Source organism: Ciona robusta, chromosome 14 (genome assembly GCF_009617815.1).
Source record: "Ciona robusta chromosome 14, ASM961781v2".
NCBI lineage: Eukaryota > Metazoa > Chordata > Ascidiacea > Phlebobranchia > Cionidae > Ciona > Ciona robusta.
In genome coordinates this window covers 6,231,467-6,254,831 of record NC_143248.1, presented here as the reverse complement: position 1 = coordinate 6,254,831, position 23,365 = coordinate 6,231,467, and the positions used below count along the sequence as shown (strand labels likewise).

The 23,365-nt window shown below is 45.8% G+C and overlaps 3 protein-coding genes across 4 annotated transcripts; 1 reads left to right on the top strand and 2 right to left on the bottom strand.

Annotated features, from left to right (window-relative positions):
* The first annotated feature begins 1,265 nt into the window (after positions 1-1,265).
* Positions 1,266-2,932, top strand: LOC149725455 (bone morphogenetic protein 10-like). Its single transcript, XM_089892534.1, has 5 exons — positions 1,266-1,552; positions 1,602-1,764; positions 1,961-2,035; positions 2,086-2,239; positions 2,325-2,932. Exons 1-5 carry the CDS (start codon positions 1,303-1,305, stop codon positions 2,811-2,813), a joined length of 1,131 nt encoding a protein of 376 aa, XP_089748660.1. The 5' UTR covers positions 1,266-1,302; the 3' UTR covers positions 2,814-2,932.
* Positions 2,924-19,308, bottom strand: LOC149725454 (NBAS subunit of NRZ tethering complex-like). Its single transcript, XM_089892455.1, has 44 exons — positions 19,138-19,308; positions 18,503-18,612; positions 18,206-18,368; positions 17,867-18,063; positions 17,486-17,624; positions 17,350-17,433; positions 16,940-17,269; positions 16,687-16,787; positions 16,438-16,636; positions 16,237-16,373; positions 16,065-16,184; positions 15,727-15,840; positions 15,527-15,661; positions 15,271-15,477; positions 14,957-15,218; positions 14,753-14,908; positions 14,526-14,681; positions 14,332-14,473; positions 13,875-14,036; positions 11,956-12,011; positions 11,693-11,897; positions 11,486-11,643; positions 11,318-11,436; positions 11,121-11,247; positions 10,947-11,066; positions 10,734-10,886; positions 10,625-10,675; positions 10,403-10,573; positions 10,259-10,353; positions 7,987-8,187; positions 7,757-7,856; positions 7,520-7,708; positions 7,262-7,356; positions 7,130-7,211; positions 6,984-7,078; positions 6,777-6,936; positions 6,560-6,702; positions 6,352-6,508; positions 6,115-6,277; positions 5,948-6,056; positions 3,691-3,802; positions 3,510-3,635; positions 3,183-3,331; positions 2,924-3,134 (listed from the first exon to the last, which is right to left on the bottom strand). The coding sequence occupies exons 1-44, from the start codon at positions 19,219-19,221 to the stop codon at positions 2,996-2,998; spliced, it is 6,273 nt and encodes a 2,090-aa protein (XP_089748581.1). The 5' UTR covers positions 19,222-19,308; the 3' UTR covers positions 2,924-2,995.
* LOC149725453 (uncharacterized) lies at positions 19,254-23,354 on the bottom strand. 2 transcript variants are annotated; one of them, XM_089892464.1, is made up of 11 exons: positions 23,172-23,354; positions 22,949-23,125; positions 22,776-22,893; positions 22,643-22,721; positions 22,350-22,574; positions 22,161-22,293; positions 21,940-22,088; positions 21,622-21,794; positions 21,394-21,548; positions 21,107-21,343; positions 19,254-20,982 (listed from the first exon to the last, which is right to left on the bottom strand). In XM_089892464.1, the coding sequence occupies exons 1-11, from the start codon at positions 23,214-23,216 to the stop codon at positions 19,342-19,344; spliced, it is 3,132 nt and encodes a 1,043-aa protein (XP_089748590.1). In that variant the 5' UTR covers positions 23,217-23,354; the 3' UTR covers positions 19,254-19,341. The 2 variants fall into 2 exon arrangements, with proteins under 2 accessions (XP_089748590.1, XP_089748591.1); XM_089892465.1 differs by having other exon boundaries at positions 22,776-23,290.
* Between the last annotated feature and the right edge of the window lie 11 nt (positions 23,355-23,365).

The following is a 23,365-nucleotide window of genomic DNA, read 5'->3' as shown; positions in this document are numbered from 1 at the left end:
CACATACCAACCCCCTCACACACACAAGTACACACATACCAACCCCCCTCCCACACAAGTACACACATACCAACCCCCCTCCCCACACAAGTACACACATACCAACCCCCCACACATAAGTACACACATACCAACCCCCCTCACACACACAAGTACACACATACCAACCCCCCTCCCCACACAAGTACACACATACCAACCCCCCTCCCACACAAGTACACACATACCAACCCCCCTCCCCACACAAGTACACACATACCAACCCCCCTCCCCACACAAGTACACACATACCAACCCCCACACACAAGTACACACATACCAACCCACACACAAGTACACACATACCAACCCCCCCACACAAGTACACTCATACCAACCCCCCCACACAAGTACACTCATACCAACCCCCCACACAAGTACACACATACCAACCCCCCTCCACACAAGTACACACATACCACCCTCCCCCCCACACAAGTACACACATACCAACCCCCCCTCCACACAAGTACACACATACCAACCCCCCACACAAGTACACGCATACCAACCCCCCCCCACACACACAAGTACACACATACCAACCCCCCACACAAGTACACACATACCAATCCCCTCACACACAAGTACACGCATACCAACCCCCCCCCCACACAAGTACACACATACCAATCCCCCCACACTAGTACACGCATACCAACCCCCCCCCACACACACACAAGTACACACATACCAACCCCCCCCCACACAAGTACACACATACCAATCCCCTCACACACAAGTACACGCATACCAACCCCCCCCCCCCCACACACAAGTACACACATACCAACCCCCCCACACAAGTACACACATACCAATCCCCCCACACACAAGTACACACATACCAACCCCCTTCCACACAAGTACACACATACCAACCCCCCCCCCCCCACACACAAGTACACACATACCAACCTCCCCACACACAAGTACACACATACCAACCCCCCCTCCACACAAGTACACACTTACCAACCACCCTCCTCCACACAAGTACACACATACCAATCCCCCTCCACACAAGTACACACATACCAATCCCCCTCCACACAAGTACACACATACCAACCCCCCGCCCCACACACACACAAGTACACTCATACCGAACCCCCCACACAAATAGCAAACTCTACATTGACGCGTGCGGAAATGAGACAACAGATTCCTCACATGTTTCACTGATAGTGATTATCTATATTCTGTCACTCGGCGTGCAATGAGCAGACGCAGCCATTCCCCGCCAACCATCGACCAGCCAACATGAATATATTAATGCTGTTTGTTTTATACGAGGTGGGAACAAAGGTAGATAGTCGACGTCATAATAGAAGTAAAAGATCAGGTGACATGTATGACGTCACAATAGAAGAAGTAGAAACAAACGTAAACGTCACAGCGAATGCGTTATTACGCAACAATCCCCAATTTATGTTGGATTTATTTGAACGATTTGAAAACGACCCGATGACGCGGCCATCCTCCAATATTATACGAAGCTTCTTCAATCAAGGTATGACGTCATAATACGTGTGACGTAGTTTGATGACGTCACATTACAGCGTCATCACGGGACCAACAAAGTTACGAGTCACGGTTTAATGCTTGCAACGGCGGGATCTGCCCAAGGAAGCATTTATTGGTGTTTGATATTACGTCATTGCCACGTCATGAACACGTCACAATGGCCGAGTTAAGGTTGTACAAAGTGGTTGAACGAGACAGGTAAGGGGGTTTGGGTGGGATAGGGGGTTTGGGTGGGTTAGGGGGTTGGGTGGGTTTGGGGGTTGGGTGGGTTTGGGGGTTGGGTGGGTTTGGGGGTTAGGGGGGGTTGGGTGGATTGGTTAGGTTAGCAGCCAAATGTTGAAAGACAAAAGTTCGGGCCAACAATCGAGTATTACGATGTGAATACTTTGTACAGAATCCGCTTTGTTGGACAAGACCGGATTGTTGAAGTTGCTGAGATTGAAGAATTAGATTCACCAAACTATAGAAGGTGATATGGGGTGTATGGGGTGTATGTTTGTGGTAATGGTGTTTCTATAGACTGCTGGATTCAAAGCGAATAATTGGTCGTAGCAGCGGTTGGGAGACGTTTTACATCACAGAGGCGGTTAGAAGGTGGGTGAGGAGGAATGTTACTTCGCATCAACTGGAAGTTTCAATCGAAACTATCTCGGACCCACTGGATGAAGATATGGTGGGTTAGGGTGGGTGTGGGGGTTAGGGTGTTAAGGTGGGGGCTGTGGGGTGTGAGGGTCCCTTGGTTGATGCTGTTGTTGCAGGTTGACATCGAACAACACGCGATGGTAAACAAGGAACCTTCGTTAGTCATCTTTAGCGACGACACAAGTCATCATCATCGTTTGGAAAGATTGGAAGAAGCTCAAGAGCTGATGAATAATAAAGTGTTTCCAGTGAGAACCAAACGCAATGTGAAACATAAGGTAGAAAGAAGGTCGGCTCATGAACCGTGTCATTATGAGAATATGTATGTTAACTTTGCCGATATTGGATACGACTGGGTAATAAGTCCGCAAGGTTACAGTGCTGGTAGGTGTGTTGGTACATGTGAGATACCATATACAGGCACAGATGTTACCAACCATGCTATCATACAAAGTTGGATGCACGCGCGATCACCCACAAACAAGAAACCATGTTGCGTTCCGATTAAACTTGGTACGTTATCCATGTTGTACATGGAGCGGGCTTCACTTGCTTATCGATATAAGTATCGGGACATGCGGGTATTACGCTGTGGGTGCAGATAAATGTTGTTTCTATCTTTGTTTTCTCGTCACTGTAACGTTAATATGATATCTATTGTATATTATTATGATGTCATCAATTCTCTCCCAAATCTTGACTTTATTAAAAAAACTTTTTTAAATTTCGCTTCTTTATTTGACCTATTATGATGTCATACACCACCATTATGACATCATAAACACGTTTATTCATCACAACCAAACGAAGATATTAATTGAATAGCCGACCCAAACACCATGAAAGTTGGATGACCGCCTAAATAGCGATGCATCGCCACTGAAGCTTCCACAACAAAACCACTTCGTTGAGTTTCCGATATAAATCTAACGACAACAAACGTTACAAACCATTGGAGCGTTAAACCTTCGTACCTTTGCATCGCTTCCCTTGACACCTCGCCCCCTCGTGTGGTTGCAAACTTAAGGATTTCACGAAAATATAATGTTTCTATTGTTGATGATGTCATAAAGGTTTCCAATAATAGTGACGCGACCTCATCGTCAAAGTTTGTATTGTTTATCTGCAATCAATCATTATTGCGCAACAAACAACCATTATTGCGCAACAATCAACCATTATTGCGCAACAAACAACCATTATTGCACAACAAACAACCATAATTGCGCAACAATCAACCATTATTGCGCAACAATCAACCATTATTGCGCAACAATCAACCTTTATTGCGTAACAATCACCTTTGTTACTCCTTTCATGATGTCACGCAGCTTTGACCAATCACGTCGCTTCGACGACAAAATCAGTTTCAACGCAAATATTTCCTGTTGATTTTGTTCAAAAATTTTGACAACAGCTTCAAGCATCTGCAAACAAATCAACATAAACAACACATATCAACAGCATAGACATCATATTTACCTCCTGGGTAGGATTTTGCTCCAACACAAACCCAACCACCAACCCCCCACCACCTTGCTTTACAATCGAATCCAACAGTTTGTCCATGATCTCACTGCTGTCATTGAATAACCTGTAATATTATCAACCACAAAGTTACATACCGTTCACCTCCGCCACACCCACTCACCCCTGCCACACCCACTTACCCCTGCCACACCCACTCACCCCTGCCACACCCACTTACCCCTGCCACACCCACTTACCCCTGCCACACCCACTTACCCCTGCCACACCCACTCACCCCTGCCACATCCACTCACCCCTGCCACACCCACTTACCCCTGCCACACCCACTCACCCCCTGCCACGCCCGCTCACCCCTGCCACACCCGCTCACCCCTGCCACACCCGCTCACCCCCTGCCACACCCACTCACCCCTGCCACACCCACTCACCCCCTGCCACACCCACACACCCCTGCCACACCCACTTACCCCTGCCACACCCGCTCACCCCTGCCACACCCACTCACCCCTGCCACGCCCACTCACCCCTGCCACACCCACTCACCCCTGCCACACCCACTCACCCCTGCCACACCCACTCACCCCTGCCACACCCACTCACCCCTGCCACACCCACTCACCCCCTGCCACACCCACTCACCCCCTGCCACACCCACTCACCCCTGCCACACCCACTCACCCCCTGCCGCACCCACTCACCCCCTGCCATACCCACTCACCCCTGCCACACCCACTCACCCCTGCCACACCCACTCACCCCCTGCCACACCCACTCACCCCTGCCACACCCACTCACCCCTGCCACACCCACTCACCCCTGCCACACCCGCTCACCCCTGCCACACCCACTTACCCCTGCCACACCCACTTACCCCCTGCCACACCCGCTCACCCCTGCCACGCCCACTCACCCCTGCCACGCCCACTCACTCCTGCCACGCCCACTCACCCCTGCCACACCCACTCACCCCTGCCACACCCACTCACCCCTGCCACACCCACTCACCCCTGCCACACCCGCTCACCCCTGCCACACCCACTCACCCCTGCCACGCCCACTCACCCCTGCCACGCCCACTCACCCCTGCCACGCCCACTCACCCCTGCCACGCCCACTCACCCCTGCCACACCCACTTACCCCTGCCACACCCGCTCACCCCTGCCACACCCGCTCACCCCTGCCACACCCACTTACCCCTGCCGCACCCACTTACCCCTGCCGCACCCACTCACCCCTGCCACACCCACTTACCCCTGCCACACCCACTTACCCCTGCCACACCCACTCACCCCTGCCACGCCCACTCACCCCTGCCACACCCACTCACCCCTGCCACACCCACTCACCCCTGCCACACCCGCTCACCCCTGCCACACCCGCTTACCCCTGCCACACCCACTTACCCCCTGCCGCACCCACTCACCCCTGCCACACCCACTCACCCCTGCCACACCCACTCACCCCCTGCCACACCCACTCACCCCTGCCACACCCACTCACCCCTGCCACACCCACTCACCCCTGCCACACCCGCTCACCCCTGCCACACCCGCTTACCCCTGCCACACCCACTTACCCCCTGCCACACCCGCTCACCCCTGCCACGCCCACTCACTCCTGCCACACCCACTCACCCCTGCCACGCCCACTCACCCCTGCCACGCCCACTCACCCCTGCCACACCCACTCACCCCTGCCACACCCGCTCACCCCTGCCACACCCACTCACCCCTGCCACGCCCACTCACCCCTGCCACGCCCACTCACCCCTGCCACACCCACTTACCCCTGCCACACCCGCTCACCCCTGCCACACCCGCTCACCCCTGCCACACCCACTTACCCCTGCCACACCCACTTACCCCTGCCGCACCCACTCACCCCTGCCACACCCACTTACCCCTGCCACACCCACTCACCCCTGCCACACCCACTCACCCCCTGCCACACCCGCTCACCCCTGCCACACCGGCTCACCCCTGCCACACCCACTCACCCCTGCCACACCCACTCACCCCTACCAAACCCACTAACCCCTGCCAAACCCACTTACCCCCTGCCACACCCACTCACCCCTGCCACACCCACTAACCCCTGCCAAACCCACTTACCCCTGCCACACCCACTTACCCCCCGCCACACCCACTCACCCCTGCCACACCCACTTACCCCCTGCCACACCCACTCACCCCTGCCACACCCACTTACCCCTGCCACACCCACTTACCCCCTGCCATGCCCACTTACCCCCTGCCATGCCCACTTGCCCCCACAACGTTCAACAACGTCTGATATTCTGATAAAGTTGACGAAAGTTTCAACAAACGTTGCAACAAATCAACAAAACGTTGATTTCCTATTAAAATAATAGTAATACGTTACTTTGCGTTGATTAAAACTCGATCAACCATTACCTAATGCCCCGATGACATCATCACCTGCTCCGATGACATCATCACCTGCCCTGATGACATCATCATCTGCCCCAATGACATCATCACCCCATTTTTCCCGAATCTTTTCCACAATTTGAAACGAAACAAATTTCTTTTTTTCATCCACAGTAAGTTGGTGGTGCTGTAGGTGACCGACAAGTTCAACATAGACATCATATATGAAACAATAATTTAACAAACAAGGATTAAACCAACCTCGTTTAAAACCTTCAACACTCGGACTTTGTCTCGAACCCCAACTTTCCCCAACCCATCTTCAACCTTTGCGTGGATTTGTTCCAAATATTTCAAACGTTCCGAATCGTCGCCGATGTTTTCGATCGATTGAATAATTGTTGATAAGTTGCCTTCCCTGCGCGGGGTTAATATGATATCTATGTTGAAACATGTTTGTTCAGCTTACCCATGTTTAATATTTCTATGAACAACATGCGCGATAACATCTTGTATCGTAAGTTTTTCTCCCGGAACGATTGCAAGGAGTTGTTTAACTCGCGGAAACGATTGTTGGATCAGTTGTTCATAAACGTGAAGCATCCCATGGTTCTGTGTTTAAAAGCAAAACGGTGGTATGAAGTTGTAACAACTTTGTGACAACCACATACGTGGCAACCACTAACCTTTAACATTGAATTGTCGAATAATTTAAGAAATTTCTTTTTTTCGTTGAAATTAAACTTTGAAAGAAAATCTTCAAAACATTGAGATGATAATAAACATAGATGTTCGTTCATGCGCTGAATTCTAACACAGACATCTTCTAAGAGCTTTTGTTGATCTCTATAAAAATATTTATTAAATTGAACAACATTGTTAAACCAGCCAACTTTTTCTTGGATTTTTCAATTCTCCCCCCAACGAACTTATGAAGTTGAACGCTCAACTTTTCTCTTTCAACAAAACTCATCAAATCAACAGCAACCTGAAAACATTAGTTGTTAGAATAACCAACCCACTACAAACCCCAACCCACCTCCGAAAACAAGACCTCCTCCACGAATTTCCCCAAATCTTCCGCCTCCAACTCCACAATCCATTCCTGGCATCGTTTCAACCTTGGAACAAACTATTAATAAATTTCAACAAAAACTTTCACGTTTCCCACCTTTTGCGACATTTAGCCAAACTCCAATCAAGCGTATCCTCCCAAAAGTAACGAGCTGCCCACCAAAACATTATGTTGCTTCGTGTTATGTTGGTCTGGACATAGACATCATATATCAACCATAGACATTATATATCAAACATAGACATTATATATCAAACATAGATGATAGATATCATATATAAACATCATATATTAAACATAGACATCATATATAAACATAGACATCATATATAAACATAGACATCATATACTTACATTAACTTGCGGCAACAGTCTCGCTATGTCCGTTACATTTCCCTCGTTGACCATCCCAACCAACACATCATCAACATGTTGTTTACTTTCAATCAATTTCTTGAAATCAACGTTCGTTGTTGAATGTTGAATATTCTTCAATAATTCAACAACAACATCAACATTTAATCCGTCAACAATAACTTGGTTCTATTGAACAAAAGTTAAATGATGGAATGTAGTTGTAACGCAACCCACCTTTTGCCCACGAACCCCGCATTCACCCAACAACACAAAATAATCGATTATTTTCTCGCTTTCCTTTCCATCAAGTAGTGGGTAAACATTCTTTTTCAACCTGAAAGGTAAACATAATATTTATCTTTTCGAATACGAGAGCGAAGATCAAATTAAATTTTAAAAAAAGGGAATAAGCAACAAAAACCAGTTGGGTAAAAAAGTACTTATGGAATATAACGTACACTTACCTTCCAATAAAATCTTCTGCATGTCGTTTAAGTTCCCCCAACACCCCCAACCCCCCAACAACCCTCATAACATCACCCTCCACATAAACAGGGGCCTCCGTGAGTAAATACTCGATGTTTGAAGCGAAAATTTCCCAAACATCCCAACCCTCCAACTTGGATAGGACAACAGCGATCAACAAGTTTTCTAAATCCTGGCTCCTGTGATTAAATATGGAAACACCCATTTATAAACCACATACTTACATCAAAATTGTTGTTAAACGCACTTACGTAGCCAAACCGAACACACTTACATGGCCAAACTGTACACACTTACGTGGCCAAACCGTGCACACTTACGTGGCCAAACCGTACACACTTACATGGCCAAACCGTACACACTTACGTGGCCAAACCGTACACACTTACATGGCCAAACCGAACACACTTACGTGGCCAAACCCTACACACTTACATGGCCAAACCGTACACACTTACGTGGCCAAACCGAACACACTTACGTGGCCAAACCGTACACACTTACGTGGCCAAACCGAACACACTTACGTGGCCAAACCCTGCACACTTACATGGCCAAACTGTACACACTTACGTGGCCAGACCGTACACACTTACATGGCCAAACTGTACACACTTACATGGCCAAACCAAACACACTTACGTGGCCAAACCGTACACACTTACATGGCCAAACCCTGCACACTTACATGGCCAAACCCTGCACACTTACATGGCCAAACCGTACACACTTACATGGCCAAACTGTACACACTTACATGGCCAAACCAAACACACTTACGTGGCCAAACCGTACACACTTACGTAGCCAAACCGTACACACTTACGTGGCCAAACCGTACACACTTACATGGCCAAACCCTGCACACTTACATGGCCAAACCCTGCACACTTACATGGCCAAACCGTACACACTTACGTGGCCAAACCGTGCACACTTACGTGGCCAAACCCTACACACTTACGTGGCCAAACCGTACACACTTACGTGGCCAAACCCTGCACACTTACATGGCCAAACTGTACACACTTACATGGCCAAACCAAACACACTTACGTGGCCAAACCGTACACACTTACGTGGCCAGACCGTACACACTTACATGGCCAAACTGTACACACTTACATGGCCAAACCAAACACACTTACATGGCCAAACCAAACACACTTACGTGGCCAAACCGTACACACTTACGTGGCCAGACCGTACACACTTACATGGCCAAACTGTACACACTTACATGGCCAAACCAAACACACTTACGTGGCCAAACCGTACACACTTACATGGCCAAACCCTGCACACTTACATGGCCAAACCCTGCACACTTACATGGCCAAACCGTACACACTTACGTGGCCAAACCGTACACACTTACGTGGCCAAACCGTACACACTTACATGGCCAAACCCTGCACACTTACATGGCCAAACCCTGCACACTTACATGGCCAAACCGTACACACTTACGTGGCCAAACCGTGCACACTTACATGGCCAAACCGTACACACTTACATGGCCAAACCGTACACACTTACATGGCCAAACCGTACACACTTACATGGCCAAACCGTACACACTTACATGGCCAAACCGTACACACTTACATGGCCAAACCGTACACACTTACGTGGCCAAACCGTACACACTTACGTGGCCAAACCCTGCACACTTACATGGCAAACCGTACACACTTACGTGGCCAAACCCTGCACACTTACATGGCAAACCGTACACACTTACGTGGCCAAACCGTACACACTTACATGGCCAAACCCTGCACACTTACATGGCCAAACCCTGCACACTTACATGGCCAAACCGTACACACTTACGTGGCCAAACCGTACACACTTACGTGGCCAAACCGTACACACTTACATGGCCAAACCGTACACACTTACGTGGCCAAACCGTACACACTTACATGGCCAAACCGTACACACTTACATGGCCAAACCAAACACACTTACATGGCCAAACCCTGCACACTTACATGGCCAAACCGTACACACTTACGTGGCCAAACCGTACACACTTACGTGGCCAAACCGTACACACTTACATGGCCAAACCGTACACACTTACATGGCCAAACCGTACACACTTACATGGCCAAACCAAACACACTTACATGGCCAAACCGTACACACTTACATGGCCAAACCAAACACACTTACATGGCCAAACCAAACACACTTACGTGGCCAAACCGTACACACTTACGTGGCCAAACCGAACACACTTACATGGCCAATCCATAAACGCTGCATTTTTTATATTCCTCATCTGTCAAGAAACGATTTTTATCCAAACCAACGCTGGCCGATGAAATCTTTAAAACCTAAGATGACAAATATCATTATGTTGTACCATTATGACATCACAGACACCTTATTATGTTGGATGTACGCATCATAAACGCGACGAAGATCTTCTCCATCCCGGGTATTTCCCTCCAAATTAGCTTGAATCATGTCCCGACCATATTTGGTCAAAGTTTGTGGAGAAACGCGATATATTTGCAAGGGTTCGTTCAAAACATCAAACATTGAGGAAGTGGCCTGTATGTGGGTACGTGGGTTGGGTGATATTTATCTTGTGGATACACTTACCTGTAAGCATTGTATGTAGAAAGCAATCTGGTGGTCGATACTGGTGGGTAGCTAAGGATATATAAATTCGTTATGTGAATATTAACCTTTAGTTTGTGGGGAAACTTACATCATATTCTTGTGATAGAATGCAAAACAATCCAAGTTTGAAATCAGTTTGTAGTAAGATGTCTATGTTGATGGTTTTAGGTTGATGTATAAGACGATGCATTATGTTGTTAATATATGGATTGCAATCGTAACCTGTACAATGATCCACTATCTGTAGGATAATATATAATATGACATCACAATGTAGAACATTATGACATCATATTATCACCTTACGAGGGACTTCCCCATCAACAATACTTTGGTAAAACTCCGGTTCATATTGCCCCGTTTCATTTTGCCCCGGGAAAGTTTCAACGAAAGATTTATTTCCATGAACGATCCCGGTAACCTGTGCAACATGTGTTAATATGATGTCCATGAAATAATAGAAATGTCATAAAACCTCAAAACTTGGCACCGGCTGCAAAATGTGATGGAAATGTTCAGATAACAAACTTCTGGTGGCGACTATGATGTCATAGAGGTGGTTGCTTGGACAATGGGAGGCAGCAAACGCAAGACAATGGTAACTATGATGTAACAATGGTAACTATGATGTAACAATGGTAACTATGATGTAACAATCAATTTATTTCTTACCGAAATTCTGGATCAAGATTTTCTGAAACTCCAAGTTGGGAACAAATTGTTGAGACGGAAGCGAAATTTTCCTCCATTAAGTTTAACGTCAATTGTTTCGCAAGAATGTTGTCATTGTTCTGTGACAATGGGTATATTATGATACATAATACCAAAGGTCATCTTTACCTTCAACGCTTGTTCAATCACGAGGAGCTTCGTTCGTTCGTTTAAATATTTATCATCAAGCAATTCACCAAGTCGTAAAATAGAAATCAAATTTTCATACGAGCTTTGCTTTTCCAACGCTTGTTTGATTATTTCGATTTTATCTTTACAAAGTCGAACTGTAGAAACAAGGTTGAAACATCTACAACAAACAAAAAGAAATCTTACTTTTAATTGGAACGATCTCCACCCCAAGGTTTTGTAAAACCTCTATGGCTTCAATAAAGTTTGATTGACAGCTCACAATCGATGTTTGTTCTTCTATTAAACCCAAACATAATTTGGATAATCCCAACATTTTATTCTCTTTGTTGTCGATGGAGATCGAATCTAAATATTCATTGGAAGCAGAAACGACCAAAGCCGTTGAATCCTGGGGATTAATTTTAAACCAATATTTTGTTGAAATCCCCATTTTGTAGCAACCTTACCTTATATGGTAGTTTCCCTTTATAAGTATCGCATGCCCGTTGATTCATGAAACAACCTGCCAACGTTGATGGTGTTTATCAACAATGTTAACATTATTGAGTAAGAGTGTTGAAAAAAAAACGTGGCCCAACCCAACCCAACCCACCTGCCATCTTCACCCACCCCCCCCCTACCAACCCCACCCAACCCACCTGCCATTTTCACCCACCCCCTGTACCAACCCCACCCAACCCACCTGCCATCTTCACCCCACCCCCCTGTACCAACCCCACCCAACCCACCTGCCATCTTCACCCCACCCACCCCCCTACCAACCCCACCCAACCCACCTGCCATCTTCACCCCACCCCCTGTACCAACCCCACCCAACCCACCTGCTATCTTCACCCCACCCCCCTGTACCAACCCCACCCAACCCACCTGCCATCTTCACCCCACCCCCCGTACCAACCCCACCCAACCCACCTGCCATCTTCACCCCACCCACCCCCCTACCAACCCCACCCAACCCACCTGCCATCTTCACCCCACCCCCGTACCAACCCCACCCAACCCACCTGCCATCTTCACCCCACCCCCGTACCAACCCCACCCAACCCACCTGCCATCTTCACCCCACTCCCGTACCAACCCCACCCAACCCACCTGCCATCTTCACCCCACCCCCCTACCAACCCCACCCAACCCACCTGCCATCTTCACCCACCCCCCTGTACCAACCCCACCCAACCCACCTGCCATCTTCACCCCACCCCCTGTACCAACCCCACCCAACCCACCTGCCATCTTCACCCCACCCCCCGTACCAACCCCACCCAACCCACCTGCCATCTTCACCCCACCCCCCTGTACCAACCCCACCCAACCCACCTGCCATCTTCACCCACCCCCCGTACCAACCCCACCCAACCCACCTGCCATCTTCAGCCCACCCCCGTACCAACCCCACCCAACCCACCTGCCATCTTCACCCACCCCCGTACCAACCCCACCCAACCCACCTGCCATCTTCAGCCCACCCCCGTACCAACCCCACCCAACCCACCTGCCATCTTCACCCCACCCCCGTACCAACCCCACCCAACCCACCTGCTATCTTCACCCACCCCCCTGTACCAACCCCACCCAACCCACCTGCCATCTTCACCCCACCCCCTACCAACCCCACCCAACCCACCTGCCATCTCCACCCCACCCCTCGTACCAACCCCACCCAACCCACCTGCCATCTTCACCCCACCCCCCGTACCAACCCCACCCAACCCACCTGCCATCTTCACCCCACCCCCTGTACCAACCCCACCCAACCCACCTGCCATCTTCACCCCACCCCCCGTACCAACCCCACCCAACCCACCTGCCATCTTCACCCCACCCCCCGTACCAACCCCACCCAACCCACCTGCTATCTTCACCCCACCCCTCGTACCAACCCCACCCAACCCACCTGCCATCTTCACCCCACCCCCCGTACCAACCCCACCCAACCCACCTGCCATCTTCACCCCACCCCCGTACCAACCCCACCCAACCCACCTGCCATCTTCACCCCACCCCCGTACCAACCCCACCCAACCCACCTGCTATCTTCACCCCACCCCTCGTACCAACCCAACCCAACCCACCTGCCATCTTCACCCCACCCCCCGTACCAACCCCACCCAACCCACCTGCCATCTTCACCCCACCCCCCTGTACCAACCCCACCCAACCCACCTGCCATCTTCACCCCACCCCCCGTACCAACCCCACCCAACCCACCTGCCATCTTCACCCCACCCCCCGTACCAACCCCACCCAACCCACCTGCCATCTTCACCCCACCCCCCGTACCAACCCCACCCAACCCACCTGCCATCTTCACCCCACCCCCGTACCAACCCTACCCAACCCCCCGTACCAACCCCACCCAACCCACCTGCCATCTTCACCCCACCCTCAGTACCAACACTCAACAAACACCGAACAAAAGTTTCCAAACATTCAACTTCTTTATATTTCCCAAACATTGAGCTCCGAACCCCAAGTCCCTGGGCGAGGATATCCTTGCATTTTGCTAACGTCAGCTGTCCGTCGGCCACTGAAAGTTAATCTGAATGAATATTTATCCTCGCATGGAAACAACACTCGTTATAATACGAGTGTTCTGTTTCATACACCTCGTGCCCGCTTACAAGTTACCACATACCCCACACACTTTATGTTTTTTTTGTTTTTTTTTGTGTGGCTGATAATTTGGACCACTAAGCCTTGCACAAAGACACATACGTCCACAATGGTAGCAGCATTGAGCCATGAACCCATTACCCCTGCATTATAGCCAGGTGCAAACCAACTTTGCCAAGACACCCAAGTTGAACGAACATCAAACTTACCCGACTTAGTGAAGAAAGCTTTAAACAACATAGAAATCTGATGTTGGTCGTCACGAATGGAAAATAATTTCTCGGGGTTTAAATAAAAACATCTTGCTGATAATATTTTCAAACTTTCCAACAAAACCTTCGTTTCTTTCAACTAAAACAAACCATTATGATGTAACAATCAAACACATAATGACATCACAAACCTTCTTTAATGATGTCATAGATGATATTTTAACCAAACAAACAGCAATAATATCCATTGCAACATTAATGTGTTGATTATCCAACATCGCGTGAACGCACGAAACAACAACGTCGACAAAATCAACTTCATTTTCAAACAAGGCTTCGACGTCGTTCTGGCGAACAAAACACGAAGCATAAACTTTAATTAAAACACGTTTAATTACCCCCCCCCCCTCCAACTTACCGACATTAACACGTGCCTTACAACAACTCTTGTCATCTTCATATTGGTTTGCGAAGTATTTAAAAGATATTTCGATATCAATGTTTTATCATTGTGGGTATCAATATAGGGAGTTACCCATCGTTGTATGTCGTTTATAAGCGACAACTCTGTCGACTAAAACAAAATATTCAATGGAATACAAACCAACCAAACACTCCTTACATTACACAACAGCATATCAACATGTTCTGTGGGTTTCATTGCTTCCAACTCATCCAATGTAATAGCCAGATCGCAGCCACACTCAAATATGAGATTATACAACAATCCCAACATCGTGTGTAAACTTTGTAACTTTGAAAATCCAAACTTTAATCCAAAGTTTATCAACTGTACAGCATGCTCCAGTTGCCGAGCTTCTGCGTCAAGGTGTTTCGCACGATAAGTATACCACTGCGTTGCTATGACATCATCAATGGAACCTCTGTCAACAAAGATATTATGACATCATAAACACACTATGACATCATACATACCTGAATTTAGTCAGTTCTTTGTTCTCGTTATAAAACTTTCCCCCGCGACCCGCGGGTGAATATTGACCCATAGTTTCGCTCCAATCAACCAAGCCCCGATGTTTCGATGGTTGTTGTTGGGGTCCAACCCCACCCACAACATGGGGCAGGAGATCAATATATTGGTGGGGTGATAAAGTATCGGGAAGGTTGGATAACAGAGGCAACCTGGGTATGGTTGGTTAGGGTAAATAATATCTTAAACATAACAACCCACCAGTGTTCCATCAAGTCTTCTGCGTGATACTTGAACAATATCATTAACTCATGGGGGTTTCCCCCTCGTGAATACTTAACCGCCGTGTCGAGAATATTTTCCGAACAAAACTTTGAGAAATCTTCGCCATTAAATCTGGTAGTGGATTGTATCATGACATCACACCCATTATGACATCACAAGCCATTATGAGATCATACCTCTCTCTTGTTGCATCATAACCCCCCAACAATTCTTGGTACGTGAACAATTTGTCAAAAAACATCAGAATTTTTCTTCGGCTTCCAAGCAATTGTGATTGTTGTGGTGACAATCTAAAACAATCAACATTATGACATCAGAATGATAAGCCATCTGGAATTTTTACACTATGTGAGTAAACATTACAACCAATAAGTTAGATTTGTTTCACAGGATTTGTGTCTAACTATCCCCATTAAATTTGCACCCCCTCCCTTGTATCAACACAACAAATACATCAACACAACAAATACATCAACCCAACAAATACATCAACACAACAAATACATCAACCCACTTCTCCCAATCCAACCCCGCCAACCAAGTCTCCTCGTATTCTGAGCGTATCGTAGATAATTCATCTGTGATGTCATAATACAACTCCTCGTAATCGTATGTGATGTCAGATATCTTCCAACTATGATGTCATAAAGGGTTATTGTGACAACATAAACAACAAACAAACCAACCAATCAGCATCCATGACCAGTTGTTCCGCATCAGTGCACGCAAGTCCGAACTTATAAAGCTCCATCGCCCCCTCTAGTGTTTGCGGCGTCCTCGTGCAACATTCACGAACCACCCATAAATGATCTTTAACTTTCATCTAGAATTGTGGATAAATAATCCAGGATGAACGTAACCAACTTTCAACAGGTGATACAACTCACTAAATAATCTTGTATAGAATGCGCTGTGACATCTCCCTCCGACCATTGCTTTTGGTAAATTTGGTCGACGTTGAAACCATAAACCTCGGCCAGCGTCAAAGCTTCCCCGTATTCTTTCACTTTTAATTTCTGGGCGAACAATTTCTCTGGTGTTGTTTTAGTGAAACAACTAAGTTGGTATTGAACTTTGCGATTCACTCTGTGGAAATGTTTATTAATATTCAAGATATTTAACGAACCTGAACTAACTTTTTTTCTTTTGATTTCCATGTAAAATATTTCGACCAACTTTCATGGTCATTGTTTTGTAAGAATGGGTCATTGTCGTGATGGGCGTCGTCTTCTTTACACTAATAATGTACATTGTGATGTCATAATATATATTATTCATCTCTTCTTAGCAACAAAACAAGTTGTTAAAACACGTTATTGGTAAAAATTATGATAATGTGAAATAAAAGTTTGGGTGCGAAAACCCATAAAGTGTTAAACACATTCTCACCTCAAATATAAGAAAGTTCCCGTTGTTGACTTGACTTGTTTCAAACATTGGAGCAAACTTCTCCCCCGAACCAACCAGACTGACCAACCTAACCCCACCCACCCCCACTATTAATAACCCCCCATTATATAACGTAACCACCAAACTATTGTCACCCCACCACCGTATACCATGCACGCCCCATGCCCCTCCGTCGACCAACTCCATCGCATCATCACTTGTCCAACTACGAATAATGTCAAGTGAGGGAAACTCCCACAAAACGATCGTTCCGTTTGTATCGCATGAAACTAGTTTTGAACAATCGGGGGAGACTGATAAAATGTGGATCTGAAGGTATCGTGCAAAAATAAAGATTATTATAAAGTTATATATGGCATCAAAAATAACTTGAACCTGTATTATTGTACCTTTGGCTTGGAGAAATATTTGATCATATTAAGCACGAGGTAAATATATCGTGATCGCTGGAAATTATGGATTGCTGACGATATCTATGGAATATGATGTTTATAATAATACTTGGGAACATAACTTCATATTTACAGTTGTTGCTTGGTTGGTTTGGCCAACAGGAAAATAATATGGACGTTCGTTTGTTAGTTTAAACTTCATCAAACCAGCGTCATAATATTTGATTTCTATGTTCTTTGTAAAGTTCGACTCTCCACCAATTATTAACAATCTGTAACAATCGATATTGTGTTGTCATAATAGTTAGATGCACCAACATGTTATGCAATCATAGCCTTATAGGCGCCAAACCTGGGGTGGCAGGGTGGGCAGGGCAACCCTGGAAGTTTCTGCACTGCATTAATCAGTAAACATTACAACCAATAAGTTAGATTTGTTTCACAAGATTGTTTGTCTAACTATCCCTGCCTCCCCTTACATCAAGTTTACCCCAAAACAAAAAATTTTCCAAACCTTGATTTTTCATCGAAACAAACAGAGCAAATGGCTTTCACCCCAATGTTTGTTTCATGATAAGGAACCATTGTTCCGTCATAATCAACGTAATAACTTTGAATTATTCCAGAGTTAAACAAAAACAATAATTCCCAAGGATGACTCAGGGTTCTTGAGTTGATGAATAAAATGCTGATGTCATCGTGCTCCTTTACCTGCAAACAATCACTTTTATCAATCCTCGTAACGACATTCCGATCGAGTTACGAAACCTATTATTATGACATCACACCACCAAGTCATTATGATATCACATCACCAAGTCATTATGACATCACACCACCAAGTTTTACTCACCAATATCTTGTTACTACAGATGACACCAGCGTCGCCCATAAAGATAACATTACAACCAACCAACGCAGCCACAATACTGCCATCTGGCGACCAACTTAAACTTCGATTTGTCGAAGTATTTTCGAAACTTGATTTTTCGACGATTGAATAATCTTCAGTGTTTCTGTGTTGATGAAATATTCAAGATACAATTATTACACCACAGACGCCATTGTTACATTCAATAGCATTGTAGAACAACAATACTGTTCCAACTTATTCACTATGATGTCATAAACTATCTGTGATGTCACAAACCTTATCTCCAGTGTTGATTGTTGCATCACAGCCACAAATCTTCCACATCCTGATAACGAAAACTTCCATTCGTATTCGCTTTCCTTGGTTGTATTGGGGAGTGGTTCGCTCTGTGCGTGTACGGGTTTATATTATTCAAACATAGGGAACCTCATTGATTAATGTGGTTAATGCAATATACTTTGGCTCTGCTTGTTTGTATAGACACCTAACAGCAGGGTAAAATCTGGTTTGGCTTTGTTAAAATACAGTTACACTCATAGTTGTCAAACATAGGGAACCTCATTGATTAATGTAGTGAATGCAATATACTTTGGCTCTGCTTGTTTGTATAGACACCTAACAGCAGGGTAAAATCTGGGGTGACATTGTTAAAATACAGTTACACTCATAGTTGCCAAACATAGGGAACCTCATTGATTAATGTGGTGAATGCAATATACTTTGGCTCTGCTTGTTTGACACCTAACAGCAGGGTAAAATCTGTTTAGTTATAAAACTGGGCTGCTAAAACATATATTGTCACCCCCGTTTTAAAAGTTGGGTGACAAGCCACCCTAGACACCCCCCATGGTACGCCTATGTTGTGAGGCGACAATGGCAACCCACAGTGATCATTATGATGTCATAGTTACCTCTGTTACATCATGTTCCTCCCATTCATACAACTGCAACAAATTATAAAGAATTTGTTTTTCAGATTTTTCCATCTCAAACATTAACCTAATATTCTGCCAGAAAACAACATTAATATGTTTTTAGAAATATTGTTTATTGATAATATACAACACAGTAAGAAATCTTAGGCAATAAATATATGAACATAATTGTTCCGACAATCAAGCGATCTTGAACTGCAAGACGTACGACATCGACTGTGAAGTTTCATCGACTTTCACAACGATGCCAACCACTTTATCGGCCGGACTCGGATGATATTTATATTCGTAATCGATGTCGTTATGTACGTCCGGTTCAACCTCATGCTGCCCGTCGACCAACATCATGACAACAGGATATGACATCACAACTCCGTCCCTCCAACCCCCGATCTTGAAACAAACCGGATGTTCCTCACCCCTCATAATCGTACCAACCATAGGTGAGGTAAGATGGCACACACTCCTCACCCACATTCCCTGCGATGAAGGGTAAGCTTGGATACATGAGCTCGACGTTGTGGCCGATATGAAGGTGTATAATATCGGTGACAACTGTTGCCCGTCGTCAGCCATGTTTGCTCCGTACACGACCAGCGAATAATCCCCGGGTTCACTGAACCTCGTGCAGATATGTGCGTTGGATTGTTGTGACGTTCGCACGAATGACATATCCTCACATGGTTGTGGATTACCGTTCAACTTCATGAGTTTCGATCGTAGTTGAAGGGGTTGAACAAGGGTTAGATTGATCGTCATATCTTCCCCACCATTGTACAACCTACGTGGTGAATTGAGTGGGTAAGTGGGTAGGTATGGGGAAGTATTATCGTAAGTTACAGCTTTTACACCGAGTTGATGAAACATTGGGTTTGGCCCCCATATGTGGGTGGGTGGGTGGTGTAGGGGGGTCGGTGTTATCGAATCTTTCTCAAACTTCATCAAAACGTTGAAAACTGATGGAATATTCTGTGTTTTGTCGATTCTTGCCGCGTAAACTTTTAACAAAACAAAGTTTTGGTTCCACTTTATTGGCGGGCGAACAACCAACGTTGACGAGAACCCCGAGGTTTCAATCAACACTTCCGATGTCTCGTCGTTCGTTGTTGAAAGGTTCGCTATAATCAACAATGGTTCTGCGTGGTTGAACGTGATTGTGAGGTCACCATGGATCAGGTTGGACACGAAACCACTCGTTACGTCCTTGATATCCGCGGGGCAAGATGATACGAGCTTCATACCAACCAATGATGCCCCAATGTCGCCGACCCTACAGTTTGGGACCGCAGGGAAAACTTCTCCACGAGCTACTTTGGAATTGACAAGGTAATGACAGAATGAAGAATACTTCCCGTCGTTGTTCGTGCTGATATATAAAGTGAGTGTGTAACAACCATTAGAGGGCGGTAGTGCAAGAAATGTGACTTCACACCACCCCCCATTAACATGAATTGAATGAAACGAATGGTCTGGGAGGGGGTTTGCTGATGTTGCATCGTGAAGATCTTGGGTAAACGTCACATCGCTGTTAGAGGGCAGTCGTACCACCACTTCCGCTACACCACTGACGTCACAATCAACAATAGGACCATTATGACTCAGCGTTTCGATACCACACTGCTGACTCAGCAAACCCGGCCCATAATATGACGTAACCTTAGGAAAAGGTGGTGTGACGTCATAATTACCACGTTTAACTACGTCACAATTAATCTGGTATAAACAACAATTAGTAAAAAGATTATCTTCGCTGTATTTCTTGGACAATCCAAATATTTTGAGCAGAAAAGTCCCAGGAGTTGGAACGTATGCTTCAACAACCTGTGAATATTATTACTTTATATACTCGGTTAACGTAACACTACACCAAACTTTACCATGGTTATTCTAACTCGATAGTTAAAGTAAATAACATTACGTAGCATTCCATAAATATCTTATAAACCTCTTCGTTTGCGAGGCTGTAATGGAATATATATTGTTGCAGAGATATTCCGTTGATTTCCTTTTGTCGATTCCTTGTTCGCAACTCAACCTTAAACTTGGCTTCACTTCGAGCAAAGCTTGGAACACCGAGTTTAATTCGAACAAATCCCCGATCGTCGGTCGACACCACACCGCCACCGTGCGACAGAAGACTAAGTTTCAGTTTGTAAAATAGTGGCCACAACTTGGCAGTAGACTGCAAAAAAGTAAAGTTATTCGGGGAGTATTCATTATTAAACAACCTACCTCAAAATCTGTTAACGAATAAACTTTGGGCAAAAGTTGCCATTCTGGCTCGTCAGGAAAATGGGTGGCGATGAGTTGATCCGGGTCAGTTAGAAAATAATGTTCCTCGTATTTATATTCAGTCCTCCAGTTATTTGAGGCAATTTCGTCGTCTTCTGTTCAACAACAATAACTATTATACTCAGTCGAATATAAATAAGTTACACCTATTTATGCATTATACTATACCTGTAACATGCCGAGCACCCCAATGCGTGTCAATCAACCGCCACTGTCCATCAACCAACACACCGTTCCAACTTCCCCTGAACGGATCATCTTTCCCACGAAACTTATAATCAGGTTGATACCCAACCCCCTTCAAGTAACCGCTTATCTGTTTGCAATGAATCCCAGCAGCTCTAACAAATATAAATATTGTGTGTTCGTTTGGGGTCTTAAGGAACCGACGTTCCATTCGCCATAGGTATAAACATTATCAGGGTTTACTGTTAAACATCCAAGGACACAAACAGATCCCCTATAGTAAACAAGCAACCACGTCACCTGCACAACCGGAGGAATAGAGCCGCGTATGTCTTCGTATCTTGTTTGATTGAATGTAAATACCCGAGTGGGGTGTCGTCAGGAATCTCTGAAGGAAACTTGATTGCGTTTAAATCTTGAGAAGTTATCCAATGAAAAAGTATTCGGACCTGGGTTGGGTTGGGTTATTAATTTATTAAAGGGTAATTTATCAAACATGGATGGGAGCAAATACGGCTGACCTTTTCCAAGTCGGTCAACTGCTCAATCAATAAATCCGTCATCAACTTATCGAATGTAAACAAAGTAGAATCGACCCTTTCCATGTTCACGGCGTATGTTTCCAAATCTCGGAACAACGAAATATTTTCCTTCCTTGAAAATATGGGGATATTAAAAGTAGGAAATCTGCCAACAAACAAATAACTCACATATACAAAGCTTCTTTCTTCGTAACCGGAGCTTGCGGCTTGGGTGCTTGGTCTAAACCAAGGTTCAACGAAAGGTCACCAGAGTTCATGATGGGGTCACCAGAGTCCACCGTTGTTACATTGTTTACCACTTGTTGACTTTTCTTTCTTTTCATTCTTTCCATCAGTTTATCCTGAAGATTGTTTTGTTGTCGATCTTTATCTAACGTTCGCATCTTTTCCTCGCTGTGGAATAAACATTATTATGACGTCACAACACGATGACGTCATAACACGATGACGTATCAACTTACGCCTCTTGCTGACGTAACAATCGTTCCAACATCGCGTTCTTGTCGACAGCGCTCGGCTTCGAGATGCTTGACAATCCTCCTATATGACGTCATAGGGTAAATTACAAGGATGATTATGACGTCACACACCCACCTTTCTCGTGAATGGTCGGCAACTTGGGTACTTCCCCGTTTACGATCCTGTTATTAAACTCACTGAAGATCCCGGATGTGAAATCATCAACATTATTGGAAGCTTCCTTTATTGACGTCTGAATGTATACTGTGACGTCAGTAATATATACTAGGTCATCACATACGTCATACTTTGTCAGCATGTTTGTCCAATGACGTCAGTTTGCCTTCAATCCCGGCAAGAACCTCGTTTTTCGTTGTGGTTGGTGGGACGGGGTGGGGTAAGATGGTTTCAGGTAGGATTGGTGGTTGGGGTAAGATGGCACCCCCACCCACATATTTCCTCTTGACATCTGGGGTGACAACAATCTGCGACAACTTTGATTAATTAGTTTCAAACAAACCAAACACTAACCTTTGGTAGTTGCTGTTCGTTAACTTTGCTGCTTCCACAACCCATCGCTATCGACGTTGCTTCGAATGTCGCTTCTTATTACAGCGCAACAATAGTCGATTGTTACACCATTCTAGTATTACAATTAGGTTTATATTACGTCACAATACCTCGACAAACCTTCGATTCTGAAACCCGTGAATTATCGACTATCG